This window comes from Lycorma delicatula, chromosome 10, assembly GCF_047948215.1.
Source record: "Lycorma delicatula isolate Av1 chromosome 10, ASM4794821v1, whole genome shotgun sequence".
In the NCBI taxonomy this organism is placed as follows: domain Eukaryota; kingdom Metazoa; phylum Arthropoda; class Insecta; order Hemiptera; family Fulgoridae; genus Lycorma; species Lycorma delicatula.
In genome coordinates, this window is record NC_134464.1 from 66,754,385 (window position 1) to 66,773,361 (window position 18,977).

Below are 18,977 nucleotides of genomic sequence, written 5' to 3' on the forward strand. Positions count from 1 at the left end.
AAAAACAATTTGTATATTTATAATTATATATATAATATATTAATAAATATATTATTTATTATATATAATAAGGCTAATATTTACAAATACCTCCACATCGTTAATAGATAATACTTTATCACTTGCATTATAATCTTTCAGAGTGGATTTTACTTTTATTAAAATTAAAATAATAATCTGCAATTTCCAATTTTTATTTGCACATTATAAAAAATTAAAGTTAAGAACTTTATCCATATAATTTAAATAAATCATAAATAAAAGTATGAAAATAAATCTTACAATTTAAAAAGAAATCACATGGTTTTCTGTAATGTAACATAGATAAATTTTAATACCATAAAATACTGGGTAAAAACATTAATAACAATAAAGATCACCTTAACCTCTAACTCAACCAACATAAAAAAAGAATAATTTAAGTTTTAGCATTTTTGGTTTCCATACCATCATTAGACAAATACATAAAAAATTAATTTAATTCATATTTATGTTTTTATTGTCAAACTACTTAACATAAATTATTTTAACTTTGCCAGAATGTTTAACATAAATTGTTTGACAGCAAAAACATTTTACAGGAGAAAGGAAAATAACTTGTTTCAAATCAATTTTTTATTTATCTCCAGATGATGGTGTGTAAGCTAAATAAGACTGGTTTTATTCTGTTTATAAGAGGTTGACTTTGTTATCAATAATTTTATATTAATTTTAACAAACAATAATGGGTATAATTGATAAAATTTGATTAAATATATCAATAAAACATTTCTCTGTTTTTTATACATTAGCTTTGCTTACCAATAATCATTTCCAAGACCTTAGAAAAAAGAACTTCAATTACATTATTTTTTTAACATAACGAATAAGATTAATTAAAAACTATTTCACTAGATAAGTTAATTGTTTACAACAGAATCTTAGAAATTGTGAGTGTATGTTTTTAATCAAGTAGGCTATTGATAAATCTTAATGCATTAGATAAACTGAGTGTCGGTTTTACAAAGTTATATTCAATTTTATAATTATAAATGAAATGGAACTCCTGTTATATGTTGGTGGATATTAACAAAATTACATATTAAAAAATTCTTAAACAGTTTCTTTTATTGCACAACATACTGTGCTTTCTATTGGTGAGTGTGACGCTAGTCGATAGATGTCAGGGGGACTTGCAGTCCAGCTACACACCTGCATACACGTTCCTCCCTACCAAGCCAGCTGACCACTCAATGATTCCACCACAGTGGCTCTGCAGCTCCACCACTCGCAGGCACCTATAAAAGACTGGTACCAGTATAGCAAAGGCATTCCATTGCCTACCTCCACCAGGAGAAGAAGTTCCCTGCCCGGCTCAATGTGGAACCTCCTGGTGAATTCTAACATCTCCGCCAGAACAACAGGTCTGGTCAGCCTGCTGAGGGAGCTGCTTGGTGTGGATGCTACCTGCTTCCCTCCTCCAGCTTGCCAGGCTTCAAGTGCCCAGGCCAGTTTGCATGAAGCCTGCTAGCACCAGGAGGTCTAGCAGTGAAGATGCTGCCAGACAAGCCTTGCTCAGGAAAAATCACCTCTGTTGCACCGGTAGAAGACGACTGATGCTGACCTGATTCAGCAGGGCTCTGGGGGCTACTACTACCACACTGTTGTGGAGACCCAACTGCCATTATAAGGGTATGCTTGGTCAAATTCCAATGAACAAATCACAACTCGCTGATATCATCAGAGACCAGCTTCTGGACCCAACAGCCCTTTTCAGGGCTACCATGAAAAACCCACTAACAGCCCTTCCTAGGGTCATCCTTCCACAAACCTCAAACAGCCCTTTTCAGGGCTACCATAAGGTTCTAAGGTGTCATGTGCTGTCAAAGCCATTTAGCGACAAGTTATATAACCTAAATGGTGTCAATACATAAAATGTATTCATAAAATGAGAGTTTCCACAATCACAACTGTTGTTATTATGTAAAACATAACTGTCCTGTACAACAATATGTAATATAATAAGTTAAGTAATAAACAATAATATGCAATAAAAGTAAATTAATGAGGAAACTGAATACATCTGACTTTATAATCTCTTGCAAAGATAACAGATCACCTCTTACTATGATAAAACGTAATAAAGTAATTAAAATAATAATTATTTATTTATAATAATTTTAAGGGCAATCCTAAAGAGTCTGATTATTACTCTGATCATAGCCCTTTAAAACACAGTAAATAACACAGTATTTGAGTTGATATTAATAGTTTGAAATCAGTGTTAAAGGTTTTATTTGTAATATACTTATTTTCAACCTCATGGTATACTTATTTATTCTTACCTTAAAAAATTATTAAAAACTCACTATTAAAATTAAATGAAAATTAAATTCCAAAAGATCTTATGCAGCTCACTTTTTGATGGAATTAATAGTGTCCATAATAATGTGTTTATGAAACTTCTTTTATTATATAATCAAATAATATTCTGATGATTTCGGAATTATTATTAGATAAGCATCATTAACAACAATCCACTGGCAACTCCAGTAAAACGTGTGTGGTATAATAAGATCTGAAAAGATTTTATAGAAATCAGTTGCCGCATAACATTGATAGTGAGTTGTTAGTTATTTTTAATAGTAAATAAAAGAAAAAACTATAGAAAAATGATTTAACTGAAGAAATAAATGAACCTAAAAACACTATTTTGATAAGTAAATTCTGAATATTCAAATTTTATTTATATAATAACATTTATACATTTATATAAATAAATAATATATTTGTACTTCTATTCTGATATATCTTTATACAAATATATTCAATTCCATTTATAAATGGTCGTTAATTAAAAGGATAAATGGTTGTTCGTTCATTAATTATCAATAATGCCAAATATTTTATATTTTCATTTTAACAAACTTATTAATATTAAAGAAGCTCAATAAATAAATAAAATTTTATTCTGATTACCATGATGTAGATCACAACAGAAATAAGAAGAATGCTACTCCAGATAAAAAAAATTAACTCATTCAGCATTTGTCTGAACATTTAAAAAAAAACTGCAATACCTTGATCAGAATAGTGCTAGTAATTTGTTCAGTAAGTCCCTTTGGAATAATTTTCTTAATTTATATAAAACCAATCATCTAACTTATTAATCATCTAACAACTTTTGATTATATTTTCATCTAGTATTATATTTTACTCTCTTCAAGCTGCTATTATTTTTCTGTAAACTATAGCAGCTGTAACTGTACAACTACAAATTTATCATCAATATTATACATTTTATTATGGAATAAGTCAATAACTTGGCCGATCAGTTGATAATGAAATATGTAAACAATCTGTGCATTTATTAGGTGACTTTATGTACCAATAACCTTAGTGTTAGGTTAGGTAAAGGTAACCTAAGATAATGAAAGTAAAGATTCGGTTCTTAGGCTATTCTGAGTTCTGAGTTCTTAGGCTATTTGTAAACTATTCTGAGTAATAAGATAAATATTTTCTATCATAACTTTATATGACAACTTATGAACATAAACAGTTCATATACATAAACATACAACATAAATGCTTAAGCTCAAGAAACTTTTTTAACAACTTAAAACCAAATACTGTTATTTATTATCAGTGTTTATAAGTGGAGGTATTTTCATTTAAGTGTAAAAAAAGCAATGTACCTTAAGAGATTAGATTAAAATAGTGAAGCCATTTTATGAGGAATGTAAATTCTGATACAATTTATATACAAATCATATAATCAGTCCACAAAGAGTAACTTGTAATATTGTTATTTTTCCAAAAGAATTGGAAATTGTTATATCCTATTTGCTACATTAAAAGTAGACTAAGTAGATATTTAATTCTCTCACTAAATTTAATTTAAATATCTTAAAGATATAATTAGGAAATATACATTAAACCTTAATTAAAAAAAATTCAGAAATATTATGTCAAAGTGAGAAAGAGTACATTCTTTTAAATCTACTTTACAATTTTATACATAAGCTATATTGATCTCCTATAATTTCAATCACTGAGAAGGGAGATGACAGAGAAAACTTTAAAATTAATTTTTTTACAGTAAAATTGATAGGTCTTTTGTAATTAAAATGCGAAACAAATTTTCTTAATAAATAGTTATTTTTATTAGTTGTATAGACGATAATCATCTTTTATACTGTTGAGAATTATATTTTATTTTTTTAAACATGAAGAAGCATGAATGCCAACAATATCTTGATCTTAAATTCAATAATTATTAGTTGTCAATGACTTGCAACATAATTAGGCCTCTATGGCCATATTTTTCATCTAATTACATTATTCGTTAGACATCATTTTAAAATTACCCAAAAAATAAAATAGTGTAAGTGACATAGATGAATTAAAGAATAATTTATTTCAAAACTTATTTATCTGTTATGTAATAGAGATAGTTGAATTACAGTGGGAAAACTACACATGAGTATGTGTACTGTTAATTCCCAGGTTATATAGATATTTTTCTATTGACATAAGAGAAACTCTTTCTCTCTTCTATTTTTGAACATCTTTATTTTGTAGAGTCTGTTGGTAGGATTTACTTAATAAACTCTTACTTTTAACTTAGCAAAAACATGAATTCTTTTCTATAAGAATATTTCTAAAATGAATCAAATTTAGAGGTCTTCCTTTTGGTCAAACAAAAAATAAAAATAGAATTTGTTTTATAAAATAAAATTATTTTTACTGTTAATGTACACATATTATTCACTTTAATTGATGAGAATGTTGATTAATAATTTGGTTGTTTTATGGTTGATGTGGTCGTGAGTGTTATCATAAACAAAAAATATTTGGAATCTGATTATATTTTGAAGACCAGGTTTTAACATTAGTAACAGTGAATAAAATAAGCTCAATTTAGAAAATAAAAATACTCAAACAATAAAATTACAGAATGGTACAACCTTTGGAAAAACTATAAGTAAATTAAAATTAAAAATATAAAGTTATTATTCCTTTTTTTATCATTTATATTATTTTTAAACCTAAATTTTGAATTCTATTTTTTATTTTAGTTCTGCAATTTCGGACATATTACAACACATATATGTTAAAAATGGATTGCTGAAATGATAAATGAAAAAATGTCAAACCCTTGCTGGGAAAAGTTAGTTACTTTTTGTTATCTAAGAAATAGTAGTCCTCATGACACGATTTACACAATGTACAGTTATTATGAACTGATATGAATAAAATGTTTGTGATTTATTTATTAACTATAAAACATATAAACAAATATAACACAAGAGTTTCTAACCACAATCGGTGCAATTAACAGTGGCGTCCTAAAGCTACTAATGAAGGAGCTACATAATTAACTTTGTAAAGATCTGTAAGAATCATTTTCATATATTTTGAAATATTTTAATTCTTAAAAAGTTATGTCATATTTTGTGATGATGTTCAAATAATTTTAATTTATTAGTAGTTAATAAAATTTCAACCACAAACACAATCCTCATACTATGTATTATACCTTAACTCAACTGCTATTAACTTAATCTCAGCTAAGATGTCTTTTTAGTAAATAATTCATTTTAATTAATAAAATTATAACAAATAAACTTAATAACAGTCAATAAGCTTACTTAAAATGCTGAAGGCTTGTGTACCAAAGTAAATTCAATAATATTTTTGCTAAAAAAATAATAATATTTACATATAATGAACACAAATATTAATGATTACAAGCATTGCATCTAGTTTATAGTAATAATGCATGTCAACAATCAGCTTCATTCAAGTCAATCAGAATTTGTTTTAAATGTAGTTTAGTAAACAGAAAAAGAAGAAAACTTAAATTGATATTCCAACTGACGTTCTAAGAAAGAGACCTCTCCTAACTTCTGTAATTCTATATCACAATAAATTGTTATAGAGCTGTTATAAAATTTACACATCTTATGAAATCACTTAAAATTGGAAAAGTACTTTTATTACCATTTATATTAATTTTAATACTTCTGTATTTGCCTAAACCTTTTAATGCAAATAAAATAAAAATATGAAAATAGAAATGATACCCATGCATGTTGTTTTGTTTTCTAACTGTCCAGTTTGAGTAAATATTTTCCTGCTATTAATTTTATGTAATGTTGAATAATATCGAAAAAATAATCATTATTATTTTTGTCATTAAAGAAAAAAATTCTAAGAGTTAATTTGTCTAATTCCATAATATTATTGTATTAAAAAAAAAGGTAAAAATTAAATTTACAAATTTTTGATTATATTAGAAATTAGAAAAAAGTTTTTTTTAAAATTAAAATATCAATAAATAAATGGATAAAGTTCTTTAATTAATTAAAAAATAAAATAGAATATATTGTTTAAAATAGTTTAACTTAAAAACACATATAAATAATTATTGCATTACTGTTATTATTTTAAACATATGGTGTACATAATTTGATATAGAAAGAATGGTATAATTATAATAATTTCATAATTAATGAAAAATTTAATAAATAATTAATTTAATAATGAATACCTGTTCATTGTTTTGAGTGGTCCCTGTTGTCTGACTTATCCGGCTTGCGGCCTAAAGTTCTAGAATCAGAGGATGTGGAGGGGGTTTTATTCTTGCGGGGAAGGGTCAGCGCTTCGCCTATGTCTCTTGGTTTCCAAACTGGAGACCCTAAAACATATGATTGAATTTTATTATTAACATAATAATATTTAATTCAAATTAAATATTAATTAATTATCATACTTGCATAATTATTTTTTTTTAATTAATAATTTATTTAAATAAATTTTATATTTTATATAATTTATAATTATAATTTTATATTGTACTGATTTAATATAAACATTGAGTTATTGTTATTTTTTCTTTAAGTATTAAACCGATTTTAAAAAAAATGAATTCATTAAAATTTAAAGGAAAAAAGGATAATTAAAAGGTATTTTTTAAAAATATATAATTTTTATTAAAGGAAAACATTGACTGGCATGATGAATTGAGGAATTCATTTTATTATACTTTGTGCAATTATGTGGCAGATATTCTGTCAGCAGTGAAGGAAACCAACAGACATTAAAAATATACTAAATATACTACAAAGCAGAGGTAAGTAGCTATAAAGGTAATAAAATGTGCTATATACATATTATATACAGGTATGATAAGCTCTTAAGTAATAAAATAATAAAAAAAGAATGTGTAATTAATAGCATTATTGTATACCCTACCTATTTTTTTCTTCAAGCAGTGCAGATAAACAAACACTAAAAACAAAAAATAAAGATAGAAAATAAATAAATATAAATAAAATTTTTAAGCAAAAATAAAAAAAAATTATTTTATTTACAAAAGTAGTTAAGCATGTTTAATATTAATAAAAATTATTAATACAAAATACTGTGTTATTTTTGGCTGCTGCAAAACTATTGATTTTATTTACTGATGTAATAGTAAACCTAATTTATAAAATACCTTGGTTCTTTTCTAAAGTTGGACATTTAGCAAGGTGGCCAATAAAAAACCTGCAGTAGTAGGTAATATTAATAAAAAAATGGAACTCACATTAGGTATATATACTACTAAACAGCATTATAGTAAATCAAAATGTTATTCTTATATGGTGATTATTACCTTATATATAATTATTTTTACAGCCAATGATTGAACAAAATGTGTGAGAATCCACAAGTTTCATGATAACTTAAGAGATCTTTAGCCATGATCCATTCATTGAGTTCACTTATGAAGTGGTAATTGTACATTATCATCATTTTCAGTTCCCTTTAATCCAGCTTTCCCACAAAATTTCTCCATCTGCCTTGATCCATGAACCACCTCTCTTCCATTACTCTCACCACATCTCTCTCTTGTGCACTTCCTCAATCACTGCATTTATCGATTTCATTCTTGGTCAACCCTTTGGTCTTCCACCTGTTTCCTCTGCATGCATCATCTTGTTTGGTAATCTTCCTCGTCCATCCTCTCAATATGTCCAAACTACCTGAGCTTTGGTCTTCCAATTTTAATTTTATAATTGTGTTTTGTCAAATGTTCATTAGGCAAGAATATGCTGTTAATCAAAATCCCCTCAAAAAAAGGGCAAAAAATTTAAGGAACCAAAAGTATTATAAAAAAATCTTCTAGTATGTCTAGGCTTCAATTTGTAATTTTTCAGTGCAGACAAAAATGAATAAACACTTTATTCCACTTATTTTTAAAGATAAAAAATTAAATATTAACTTTTACTAACAGATATAAAAATTTCTTTCAAAATACAATTTTTAATCTATACTAATTTTTTCAAATTCCCCTCTTGAATTTCAACTTCTTAAAGTACATGATATTCTCAATCATTTTCTGTATAGTCTATGTCTTTAATGCACATCTAACAGGAAAAAATATTTACTAAACATAACAGTGCATATACAAAACCAGTGATAGATTATTTCTTGTACTGTGATAGGATTTCTAATTTAAAATTAAATATTTATAAACTGAATAAAATCTTTAACAACCAAGTAGTCTTTTTTTTTATTTTTCCATCTTTTCATAAGAAATCCTCAAATAAATTAATTTTTTACTCTTCTAACACTTTTTATTTTAATATCACTGCGTAATTTCACCATGTCTGAAGAACTAGAATATTTAACAATTTGCAATGATTAAATATCTACAAAATGGCTGTTGCAATGAGGAAGTGATTGTTTTGAGTTGGTAGATAGAGATGGTTGGTGATAATTTAATGCAGAGGAATTCACATTATTATTAAAAAAAAAAAAACCACGAAAAAGTGATCGCTCAATAATATGGCTATAAACAATTTTATGATTAGTTCAACCTTTGAGCTAATTCTCCATTCCTAAGTTTCGATTTGGTCTACTTCTCCATTCCTTTCAATTCTGTGCAAATCTTTTAGCCTCAATATAATCTTTATAACCTTTAATGCTAATTATCTGTCCCATGTATTCTAATCTTTGTCTTTCTTTACCACCTATACTTTCATATAGTATCAATTCAAGCTCAAAAAACTAATATTTCTTTTGTGACACTTCTTCCTGAAATTACTGTTTTTTCAACACATCTTAAATCCCCTTTATTTATTGTTTTATCAATCCATCTAATTTTCAGTCCTTCTGTAACACCACTTTCAAAAGTCCCAATTCTCATTTTTTGGTTTGTCTGTTGTCTATGTTTCACTATGCTCAAAATGCTATGTTCCATACAAATATTTAAAAAAAATGTCCTTCTAATTCCTAAATCTATGTTAGATATCAGAACTTTTCAGCATAAAAGCTCTTCTGGCTTGCACTAGTCTTCTTTTAATATCTTCTTCAGTGCACCCTTTGTAATTTTACTATCTTTATATAAACACTCTGTAACTGCTGGTAAACTGAATTTTTCTATTTAAGTATTTAATTTAACTCATTATATTTTTTCAGTTTCATTTTATCAGCTTTGTTTTATTCTTGTTTACTTTCAAATTAAATTTCTAGAAATGAATCCATACTATTAAGTAATTCTCTTAATTCAATTATAATTTCAGCCAATATCCTGTATACACACACATATAAACAAGTTATATTTTTAATTCAAACATTTTTTTAGCCTCCAGGACCACCATTAAGTATAGCTTCAGATGATGAGATGAAATGACAATTTTGCAGCATGTGAAAATGCCATGCCTGACTGGGATTCGAACCCACATCCTCAAAATGAAAGACAGAGATGCTACTACTCATGCCACACAGGTCGACTCAAGCTTTAACATAACAATAAAAATCATTTTTAAAAACGTAATTTTTATGCCAGCTGAAAATTATAAAAGAGTTTCCATCCATAAGGTTATTTATATTGTGATTTAACATTAATTTATGACTACCATTAAGTAAATTAATTCCAAAAGTGTAAAAACTGAACTGTTAAAAACAAAGTATGGAGAATATATTTTTCAAGCTAGTTCATTTCATTGATAAAAATTAAAAAAAAACTATTATTTTGAGGAAGAAAAATCAGTATAATATTACTACTGTTAAAATTAATTCCAAAAAAAATAAAATTATATTATTACTAATACAGAATCAGTGCAACAAATAATTAAAAAATTAATCAAGTTTTGAAATGAAAGGATACCATGGTAAAGATAAGATGAAGGTAACTAATTTAAGTTAAAGGTAATTTTGCTTCAAATTATCAATAAATTGTGCCTAAAAAAATGTTTTTGTAAAAAAAAATTACACGTGAGTAAACATTTGATAAGATTAAGTGTAAAGTATTACCATATATATTTTTTTGGTTTAATTTTGTAGGATATTTAGTTAATATACAATTAGAAGAAAAGAACTAATCCCAACTATTTTATCAAACATGCTTTACTATTATCTAATTCAAACATAATGTAGCATTTAAGTGATACAATCAGATGAAATGTAACTCAGCTGATGGCCCAAATATTTTTAATCTGTGTTTAAATTTGTAATGAAAAGTTTCTAAAATTTACATTAACTTTTGAAAATAATATATTTTTATTGTTATTTTGAATCATACAATTATACTGTAATAGTCTTACTTAAGATTAATTAATTTTTAGCACACACACTTTAGGAACTTTTAAAAAATTATCAATATAAGCTCTGAATAATGTTTCTGTGGTTTCCTATTGGGAAAAATACTTAATTGCTATGAATCATAAATAGATATATACACTTGTCTATTATAGAAAAGCTTTAGTCATGCAAAAAATTAAATATGTTAAACATAAATATGACTTGCAATATTTTTCTATGAATGAAAATTTCAAATTAGTATCAACAATATAATAAAACATTTTTAACTTAAAGCAAAAAAATGTTATTCATTTTGTTACAACACATCTGCAATTCATAAAGGCCATCAGCTAATCAAGTTGCCATGCAGTATATAATTTTCATGTTTAAAAAAAATAAAAAAGTAAAATAACATTAAAAATATATATTTTAAACTTTTATGTACATTAAATTTAACTTAATGATATACTTTTAAAATATATAAATAGAATTTAACAATTATGTAAGTTTCGCATAGTTTTTAATAAATAAATCTTTCTTACACTTATTTTTTATATAAGCATTTACTTCTAATTTAAAATTTGTATAATTTTTTGTTAGTATTATTCAATAACAAAATAAAATTTATAAACAAATATAACTACAGTAAAACTTTACAATTGCAATTAATTAAGCTCAAATATTTTAACTGGCAAACCACGCCCATTTGAAAATTATACATTAAGCAACTAATACATTTTAGTTTACCTTACCATATGGTAAGTACATATGGTACATTTATGAATGGACTAAATCAAAATTTCTTTCAATGTCATTTTTATGACAACATTTTTAACAATAGTAATCAAAGACAAAACATTATATACTTTTAATAAATTAACTAAATTTGTAAGTAATAATAAATCTATGGGAAAAGCATTCATTATAGGGGAAAAAATAATAAGACTACATATTTTTATTGTTGCTTCCTTTTACTTGAATGTACCTATGTTCTTTAATCAGAATACCTATCTAACCGTAAGATTCATCTTTGGAGTATAGATTTAAAAAACTCTAGCCCAGTTGTACAATGGCAGTTACAGCTTTACTGTGTCTTCTAGTTAAAACTTGAAACTATTTACAAACAAGAGGATACTCTTATTTGTATATAGTTCAATAAAGTTGATGTGCTTCATCTTCTAAGAATTCAACTTTCTCATTTAATAGTTTTATTTTTTAAAATACCAACATCCTGAATTTCAGCTATGTATGAGGGACATTCAATAATTAATGAGACAAATTGATATGGAGAAAAAACAGTTCATTCAATAACAATGAAACTTTTTGAGGGTCAAGTTGGCAACCTTGGAAACACACTTAATGAGCTGTTCAATCATAATTAATCTAAACATAACCTCTTTTGTTGATTTCAGAATGTCAACTCTACTTGAAATGTGTATGCCGGAAGAGCAACATTCAGTGATAAGATTTTTGCTATCAGAAAATGTGAAACTGGCAGAAATTTACTCAACAATGTTGAAACAGTATGGTGAAAAGTGTTTAAACGGCAGTAACAAGTATAAGTGGCTGGAACACTTTTGACTACCATGCTCAAAATTGAATAAATGATCTTATTCATGAAGACAGGCAAGTCAAAATTTTCCAAATCGCTAGTTTGTGTAATATTAGTGTTGGAACTGTGCATTCAATCATTCATGATGTGAATTATCGCAAAACATGTTCAAGATGGGTTCCAAGACAGTTGATTCAAGCCCAAAGAGACACTCAGATTTGCATTTGTTCTGAGCTTAAAAAGCGGTTTAAAGCAGAAGATAGTGGCTTTCTACGCAAGAAACATAGATTTACCATTTTGAGCCCAAATCCAAACGGCAAAGTTGAATGAGTAGAAACATCCAAATTCACCCACCAAAAAAATACTCAAAACTCACACATCAGCTACTAAAGTGATGTTGGTTGTTGGGATTCACAAGGCCCAATTTTTAGTGACTACGGTGAACAGTGATACTATTCTGTCATGCTCCAACAGAAAGTGAGACTTGAAATAAGACGAAAACATCAGGGCGCTCTCTCAAAAGGTCTGATTCTATTGCATGACAACACCCGCCCCCACATTGTTCATAGAACAGTTGAAACGCTTGAGAGGTTGGGTTGGGAGGTGTTGTCACATCCTCCTTACAGCTCAGACCTCACTCCATCTGATTTTCATTTGTTTGGCTTGCTCAAAGACTTTTTATGTGGCAAGAAGTTTGAGGACAACAAAGCAGTCAAAAAAGCAGTATATGAGTGGTTTAAACAGCAAGGTAAAGACTTCTACACTGTGGTAATCAAAAAGCTCACAGAATGATGGGGCAAGTGTCTAAATGTTGCTAGAGAGTATGTTGAAAAGTAGTGTAAGTTTCATTGCCATTGAATAAATAGTTTTTTGTCTACATCAATTTGTTCCATTAATTATTGAACATTCCTTGTAATTTTTAATTCTTTTGTTGCATTCACATGTAATCTTTAAACTGTTCTCTAAAAAAGAATACTGGTTAATCACATTCTAGTTGAATTGCTAGAAGATTCACTGTGTGCTGCGACTAATATTTGCAGTACATTAAGGTCTCGCTTACAAACTTAGGTGTAACTATATTACTATGTTCACTAGGTGTGCTGAGCAATGTTTAAATGCTATACTCAAATTTTGAACCTTATTTTAATTGTAAACACATAATTCAAATAAGTAATTGCTAGCAACATAAAAGTTACGATTTTATTATACCTTACTGGTGTAAATTGATGTGTGATATTATTGTTAAAACTATTTATTAATAAAATAAATAAAAATAAGGATAAAAACTTATGATAAATTATATAATTATGAAGATTATGTGTTAATATTAGATGTTCCTATTAAATTAAATAACAATGGAAATCAATAAAATACTAATTTTGCTACGCTCTTTTGTCATACCTTTATAATCACTTACTGCCTAATTCCTCTAACATTAAAAAATAAAATAAAATTTTAAATTACAAATAAAATTTTATTGAATTTTGAATCAATATTTATGTATATGTAGGAATTTGTAAACTGATAAAATTGCACATCACAAACTTAGAAACAGGTGCTTCTAAATATATGTATACTAATCCTACTTTATCCAAAAAAAAACCAGAACATAAACAATGAAAAGAAAAAATTATACATCTTACTCCAAATGTAATAGTTTACTGTAAATTACTTCAAAACTTCTAAAAAGAGTATATTTGTTCAAAAGAAAACAAAGTACTCAATATAACTAAAATTTAAACCATAACACCGACATCTACTACAAATAAACTGATAATTTTGAAAAATTGTTATTTCTAATACACAATATTCCATAATGTTCCATTTTTTCACCTCTTGACACCTATTTTTAATAAATGAACATTTTTATTGTAATAGTTTCTATTTTATTTTAAATGGTGATTGCTATGATCATTAGCCACTGTGAAAAATATTCACTATGTATAGTGAACTACATCTAGCATTTGGTGATCTGCGATTACCAGTTCACTGAATGGGGTTTTGAATATTGAAATTTTACATCCATCAGTTTTTAGGATGTTTTTCTCTGAGAAATTTCCGAAGCTTTAGAACAGCGAGATGGTAACAGCAATTAACTCTCTTACCTGACCAAGTTTTTTATTCAATCTTTTAATATTTTATTCCAATGCATCTGAGAGATGATATTTTTTTCGCTTTTCTCTATCATTTAGATAATTTTTAACATTTTAATAATTGATATTATGTTATAAATTGCCTAATAAAGTAATATGCTAAATAGTCATGTAAATAAAAGCTATAAAAAAGAGAATGAAATGAAGTGCATTTTACTCATTCATATTAAAACAGATTTTAATATAAAATATTATTCTCAATATTCAAAATAAAATTAAAAGTATAAATGTTTAAAATTATACTTAATGAGGATATCTATAATCTGGAAAAAAACATGCAGTTTTAAAGTTAATGAATGCTGACTCAAAATTGCAAAGACTTTTATTGAATAGAAAAACTTAATACAGGTATACAGTAAAATTAATGATAAAATTTGTTTGGTAAATTTAGTTTCTATAAATGTGGTGAGTTTGATACTAAAATAGCAATTTTTCTGCTGCTAGGTAGCATATTGCAGTATACTTTACCCAGGGCTTGACGCACTGACACTTGTTAGCAAATTGTTTTTATGAAACTTAAAATTTATAATGATCTCTGTCAATAATTTAAGTATTTATTCTATATTTCAGAACCATTTTTTTAAACTAAAAATGGCTAAAATCTAAAAAAAAGAATTCAGTATTTATAGTTATAAAATATTCAAACCTAGATTCTAACATATTTGTCATTTAATGATAGTTTTCATATATTGTGCACAATACATATTCACTTAATATCAGCATTAACATTTACTGTAAGGTATTAGAAATACTTTATTATAAAATATATATTCTATTTAACAAATTATCATCTAATACAGAATGTTTAAAATAATTATTATTTGCAAACTTATATAATGATATAATGAAACTTATATAATGATGATTACAATGATAATAGTGCAGCATTAATTTAAAAAGTACTATTAACAGTAACATTATATAAAATATAAACAAATAAAATGAATATAATATTTGAGAGAATTTTCTCTTCTCATTAATTACAAATATGGTAATGAGATTTATTGTTTTACACTGCTATGTAAATAGTAAAGGTAACTAGTAAATTTACTGTTATGTAAATGGTAAAGGTAGCTATGAAATGGTTGGATATATTAATATCCAACAGTAAGCTCATAAGAAAGGGTTAACAAGAGACTCAGATGACATTATCAGCTGCTAATATCTCTCTGTCAATTAGTAAAGTGTTAATACCAACAACAGCCTATAACTTCAATGTATTTACAAATAAATGTAATATTAAGTTGTTTTTTAATTAATTACTGGTAACGTCTGAAATAAATTCAAATTACACTGCTGTTATTCGCATATTACATTAACTCATTCTTGTACTGATGTGTTCCATCTTTTTTTCAAATGACTGAGTGATTCATATTTAAAAATGTTTCTGGAGTGAAGGCCACAAGACATTTAAATGCAATTAAATCTAGTTTGTGTAATTTTGAACTTACTAATGATATTTAATCAGAGGGTACTGAAGCTAACATATAATTGATTATGTAAATATTTTTTTATAGTTAAATCAATAATTTTTTTTCAATGTACAGTATTCCAATGTCAGTTTAACCATTTCGTCTGACAATGTACACCTGTAATCAAATGACAAGTTATTTGTCAATATTCTACTTATTAAACTACAATAAAATATATAGACCATTTTAAAGAGCTTAGTTATTTGTTTTTTTTTTCTAGAATAGGTTGAAACACAGAATGAAAATTTAAAGAATGCTATCTATTCAATGGAAATACTTTTTTATATTTTTACTTTATTAAATCTACATTAAAAATAAAATTATTTGCACAGTAATGGACATAAGGATTTACTATTGTGTAAGTATACATTCCATTATTTCTTGTAATGTTTGATTGTTATGAATTTTATGTTATGCTCCTAAAATATTTTTTATTTATTTAAGTAACTAAAGATATCCCAATTACAAATTTTTATATCATGCCAAGCATGAATCAAATTTGAACCAAGAATTTTCTGTATAAAAGGCAGAGATGCAACTACTATGACAAGGAATGGCAAATAAAATGAAATATATTGTTCAACACAACAAAACATGGTTAAACATTTCTTTAGAAAAATTATATACACTCTCTAACTACATTGAATCATGATTCCAGAAAATCTTTTCAGAAGTGATGTCTAGTTCTTTACCCTTTCATTACTAGTATTGCCAGTGATTAATAAGGAAAAACAGTCATGTGTAATTAGTGAGTACCATCATTATAGTCACTTGTGTAATGATTTATGGGGATGAGCACAATAGTTTTGAAATCATTTTCTGCAAGTACAATTTCAGATAATTAAAAAATGAATAATTTTTTAATTTATTGAAATAAAAATAAAATGGATAGTTAAAAATACAAAATTATAAACACTTATAAAAACTACATACATTAAATAACAAGTTAATAAAAAAGCCTATTATTGTAATTTAAAAATTAGTGTGTTATGTACACATTTTAAAAACTAAACTGAAACATGGTCTGTGGTAAACAGTAGTAAAACACACAAAAATTTTCAGTAAATACTAAAAATTAAACTCTGCATACTCTTACACAAATAAATACCATGATGAAGGCTAAAATTATTTTTCCATGGTGATAAGACTGAACAGTTTAAGAATTCTAGCTGTTTCTACATACCATATCAGTGACTGGATGAAGATTTTACTTAGGGAAGTTTGAGCCTGTTCTCACGTGGCTCTTTAATAAATGTAGGAAAGCAATTTTCATTCATATGTGTAAACTGGCTGATGCAAAATTCAGATCTGTATCATTTATTACTGTCCTGCAAATCGGATAGCTATTACCAACCTGGATAAAAATACCCTTATTTACTGAACAATTTTGGTTGTGAAAGAGGCTCAATACCAGAAGGAAGACTGCTCCTTTGGGTGAGGCTGTTTGTGACATTTAATGGTCCTTCTGTAGGTGATCATCCCATACTCACTGTCTATGCCTTTCCCTTACCCCCCTCCTATTTTGTCAAATGATGTTCACTGGGCTTTGGCTAGATTTTAATGAATCCATACTAAATTCTATCCTGTGACTGTACAAAAAACCAATCAATCTCTCCTAACCTAATCTTTCCTAAACATTAAAACATACAATGTCATGCCAAGATGTAGAAGAAGTGATGACTTGAAAGAGAACTAGTTGGTAGATATCAGTCCAATAGATACCTATATCATAATGATCTACATGTACCACTGGTTTTCCTATGACATTAGCAGGTTTTTAGATTTTCTATGGTTTTATTCCAGTACTATGAGATGTTAAAATGAGCTGATTTTATCAAAAAATATAATTAAGTTCAAAAATATTTTCTCACTAATACATATGGATATTTTGAAATCCCATCAAACTGAACTTGGGTAGACAATATTATTTAAAATTTTGGTGTTTTTCTAAGATCAGCAAAATAAAATATGATTTAAAGAGACATGAAAAATATATTTTCAGAACTATTAAAAAAAAAAGAAAAATTGTATTTTATACATTACTTAATTGTAGAGGTAAAATTAATAAATTTTGTTTTTTTATAGTTTTGCCAATGAGTAGACAGGAGTATTGTTATTCAAGTTCAAAACTATTTTAAGGAATTAAATTAAGATTAATATTTTTAATGTTTTTTAAAATAGATTATTTTATATTTTAATTCTGGTACTCCAATGATTTCCATGGTAGAGTGGTAGCATCTTTGCCTTTCATCTGAAAGATTCTGTGTTAGAATCCTAGTTAGGCAAGATTATTTTACATACAATATTTTCATACAAGATTTCCAAACACAAATTTTTAACTTATAATTTAGACATAAACTAAGAATTAAGAATTTGACATAAAAAAATCATCTGTTGATTACTTTTCAATGTAATTATATATTTTTCATTTTAAATATACAGAATTTCACCAAAAGTAATTCTACCAAAGTAAAATAAGTTATTGACGTGAAAATTATCAAATTGAGCATATTTTGGAAGTCACAAGATCACTAGTTAGCCTAATCATGATATAACATGATGATACTCTGCTACAAATGCTATAAGATTATCAAGAAACTTTGAATACTGAATGTGCTTTGAATACTGAATACTGAATGTCTGACTTTTAGTCTAAAAATTTAAATTCAACATTGATAATAATATGATTAACCAAATACATTATCCTGCTTTTTAGTGTAATGTGATAAAAAAAATGCTCAGGTTATTAGTTCAAAGGCTAGTTTGACACTTATCAATGTTACTATTGGGGCAGGAATTGTTACACAAAGCCAAGGTAATACTACTAAAAAAGAATACAAGGTCTAGATTTAAGAGGTAGGTAAACATTTCTTTGCCATCCTTTCTTTAGAAACAAAGCACAACTCATAACCACATACTTCTACCATGGAGAATTTTCTGTAACATTAAAAAATTTTCATTGAAATATAATTCTTTTTAGAATCTATATCTGACTTACAAAATTAATCATTATCTAGAAATAATAGTTCACTTTAGAAAGAAACCAATTATTGCAAATTTTTGGCATAGTACACCTCTCCCGGAGAGTCTAAGCTTTGAATGAAAACTAACAGATGAAATCAATAATGTTTAAATCTAAACACTCATTAGCTAAATACCTGGAAATATATGTAATCTCTCGCCATTAAAAATAAACTCATGAGTACATTTTGAGAAGTATTTCTTTATGTAACTTCTTAAAAGTATTTT

General features: G+C 26.5%; 1 protein-coding gene across 2 annotated transcripts in view; it reads right to left on the reverse strand.

Annotated features, from left to right (window-relative positions):
- Positions 1–2,423: 2,423 nt before the first annotated feature.
- sif (guanine nucleotide exchange factor still life) overlaps positions 2,424–18,977 on the reverse strand; it is a 1,284,896-nt gene continuing 1,268,342 nt past the window's right edge. Inside the window, exons 22-24 of one of the 2 annotated variants that reach the window (XM_075376796.1) lie at positions 7,237–7,272; positions 6,533–6,679; positions 2,424–2,557 (exon numbers count right to left, since the gene is read on the reverse strand). In XM_075376796.1, coding sequence (XP_075232911.1) covers positions 6,537–6,679; positions 7,237–7,272 — 179 coding nt within the window. In that variant the 3' untranslated portion in view covers positions 2,424–2,557; positions 6,533–6,536. The remainder of the gene's footprint in view (positions 2,558–6,532; positions 6,680–7,236; positions 7,273–18,977) is intronic. The other variant, XM_075376797.1, reaches the window with a different exon arrangement.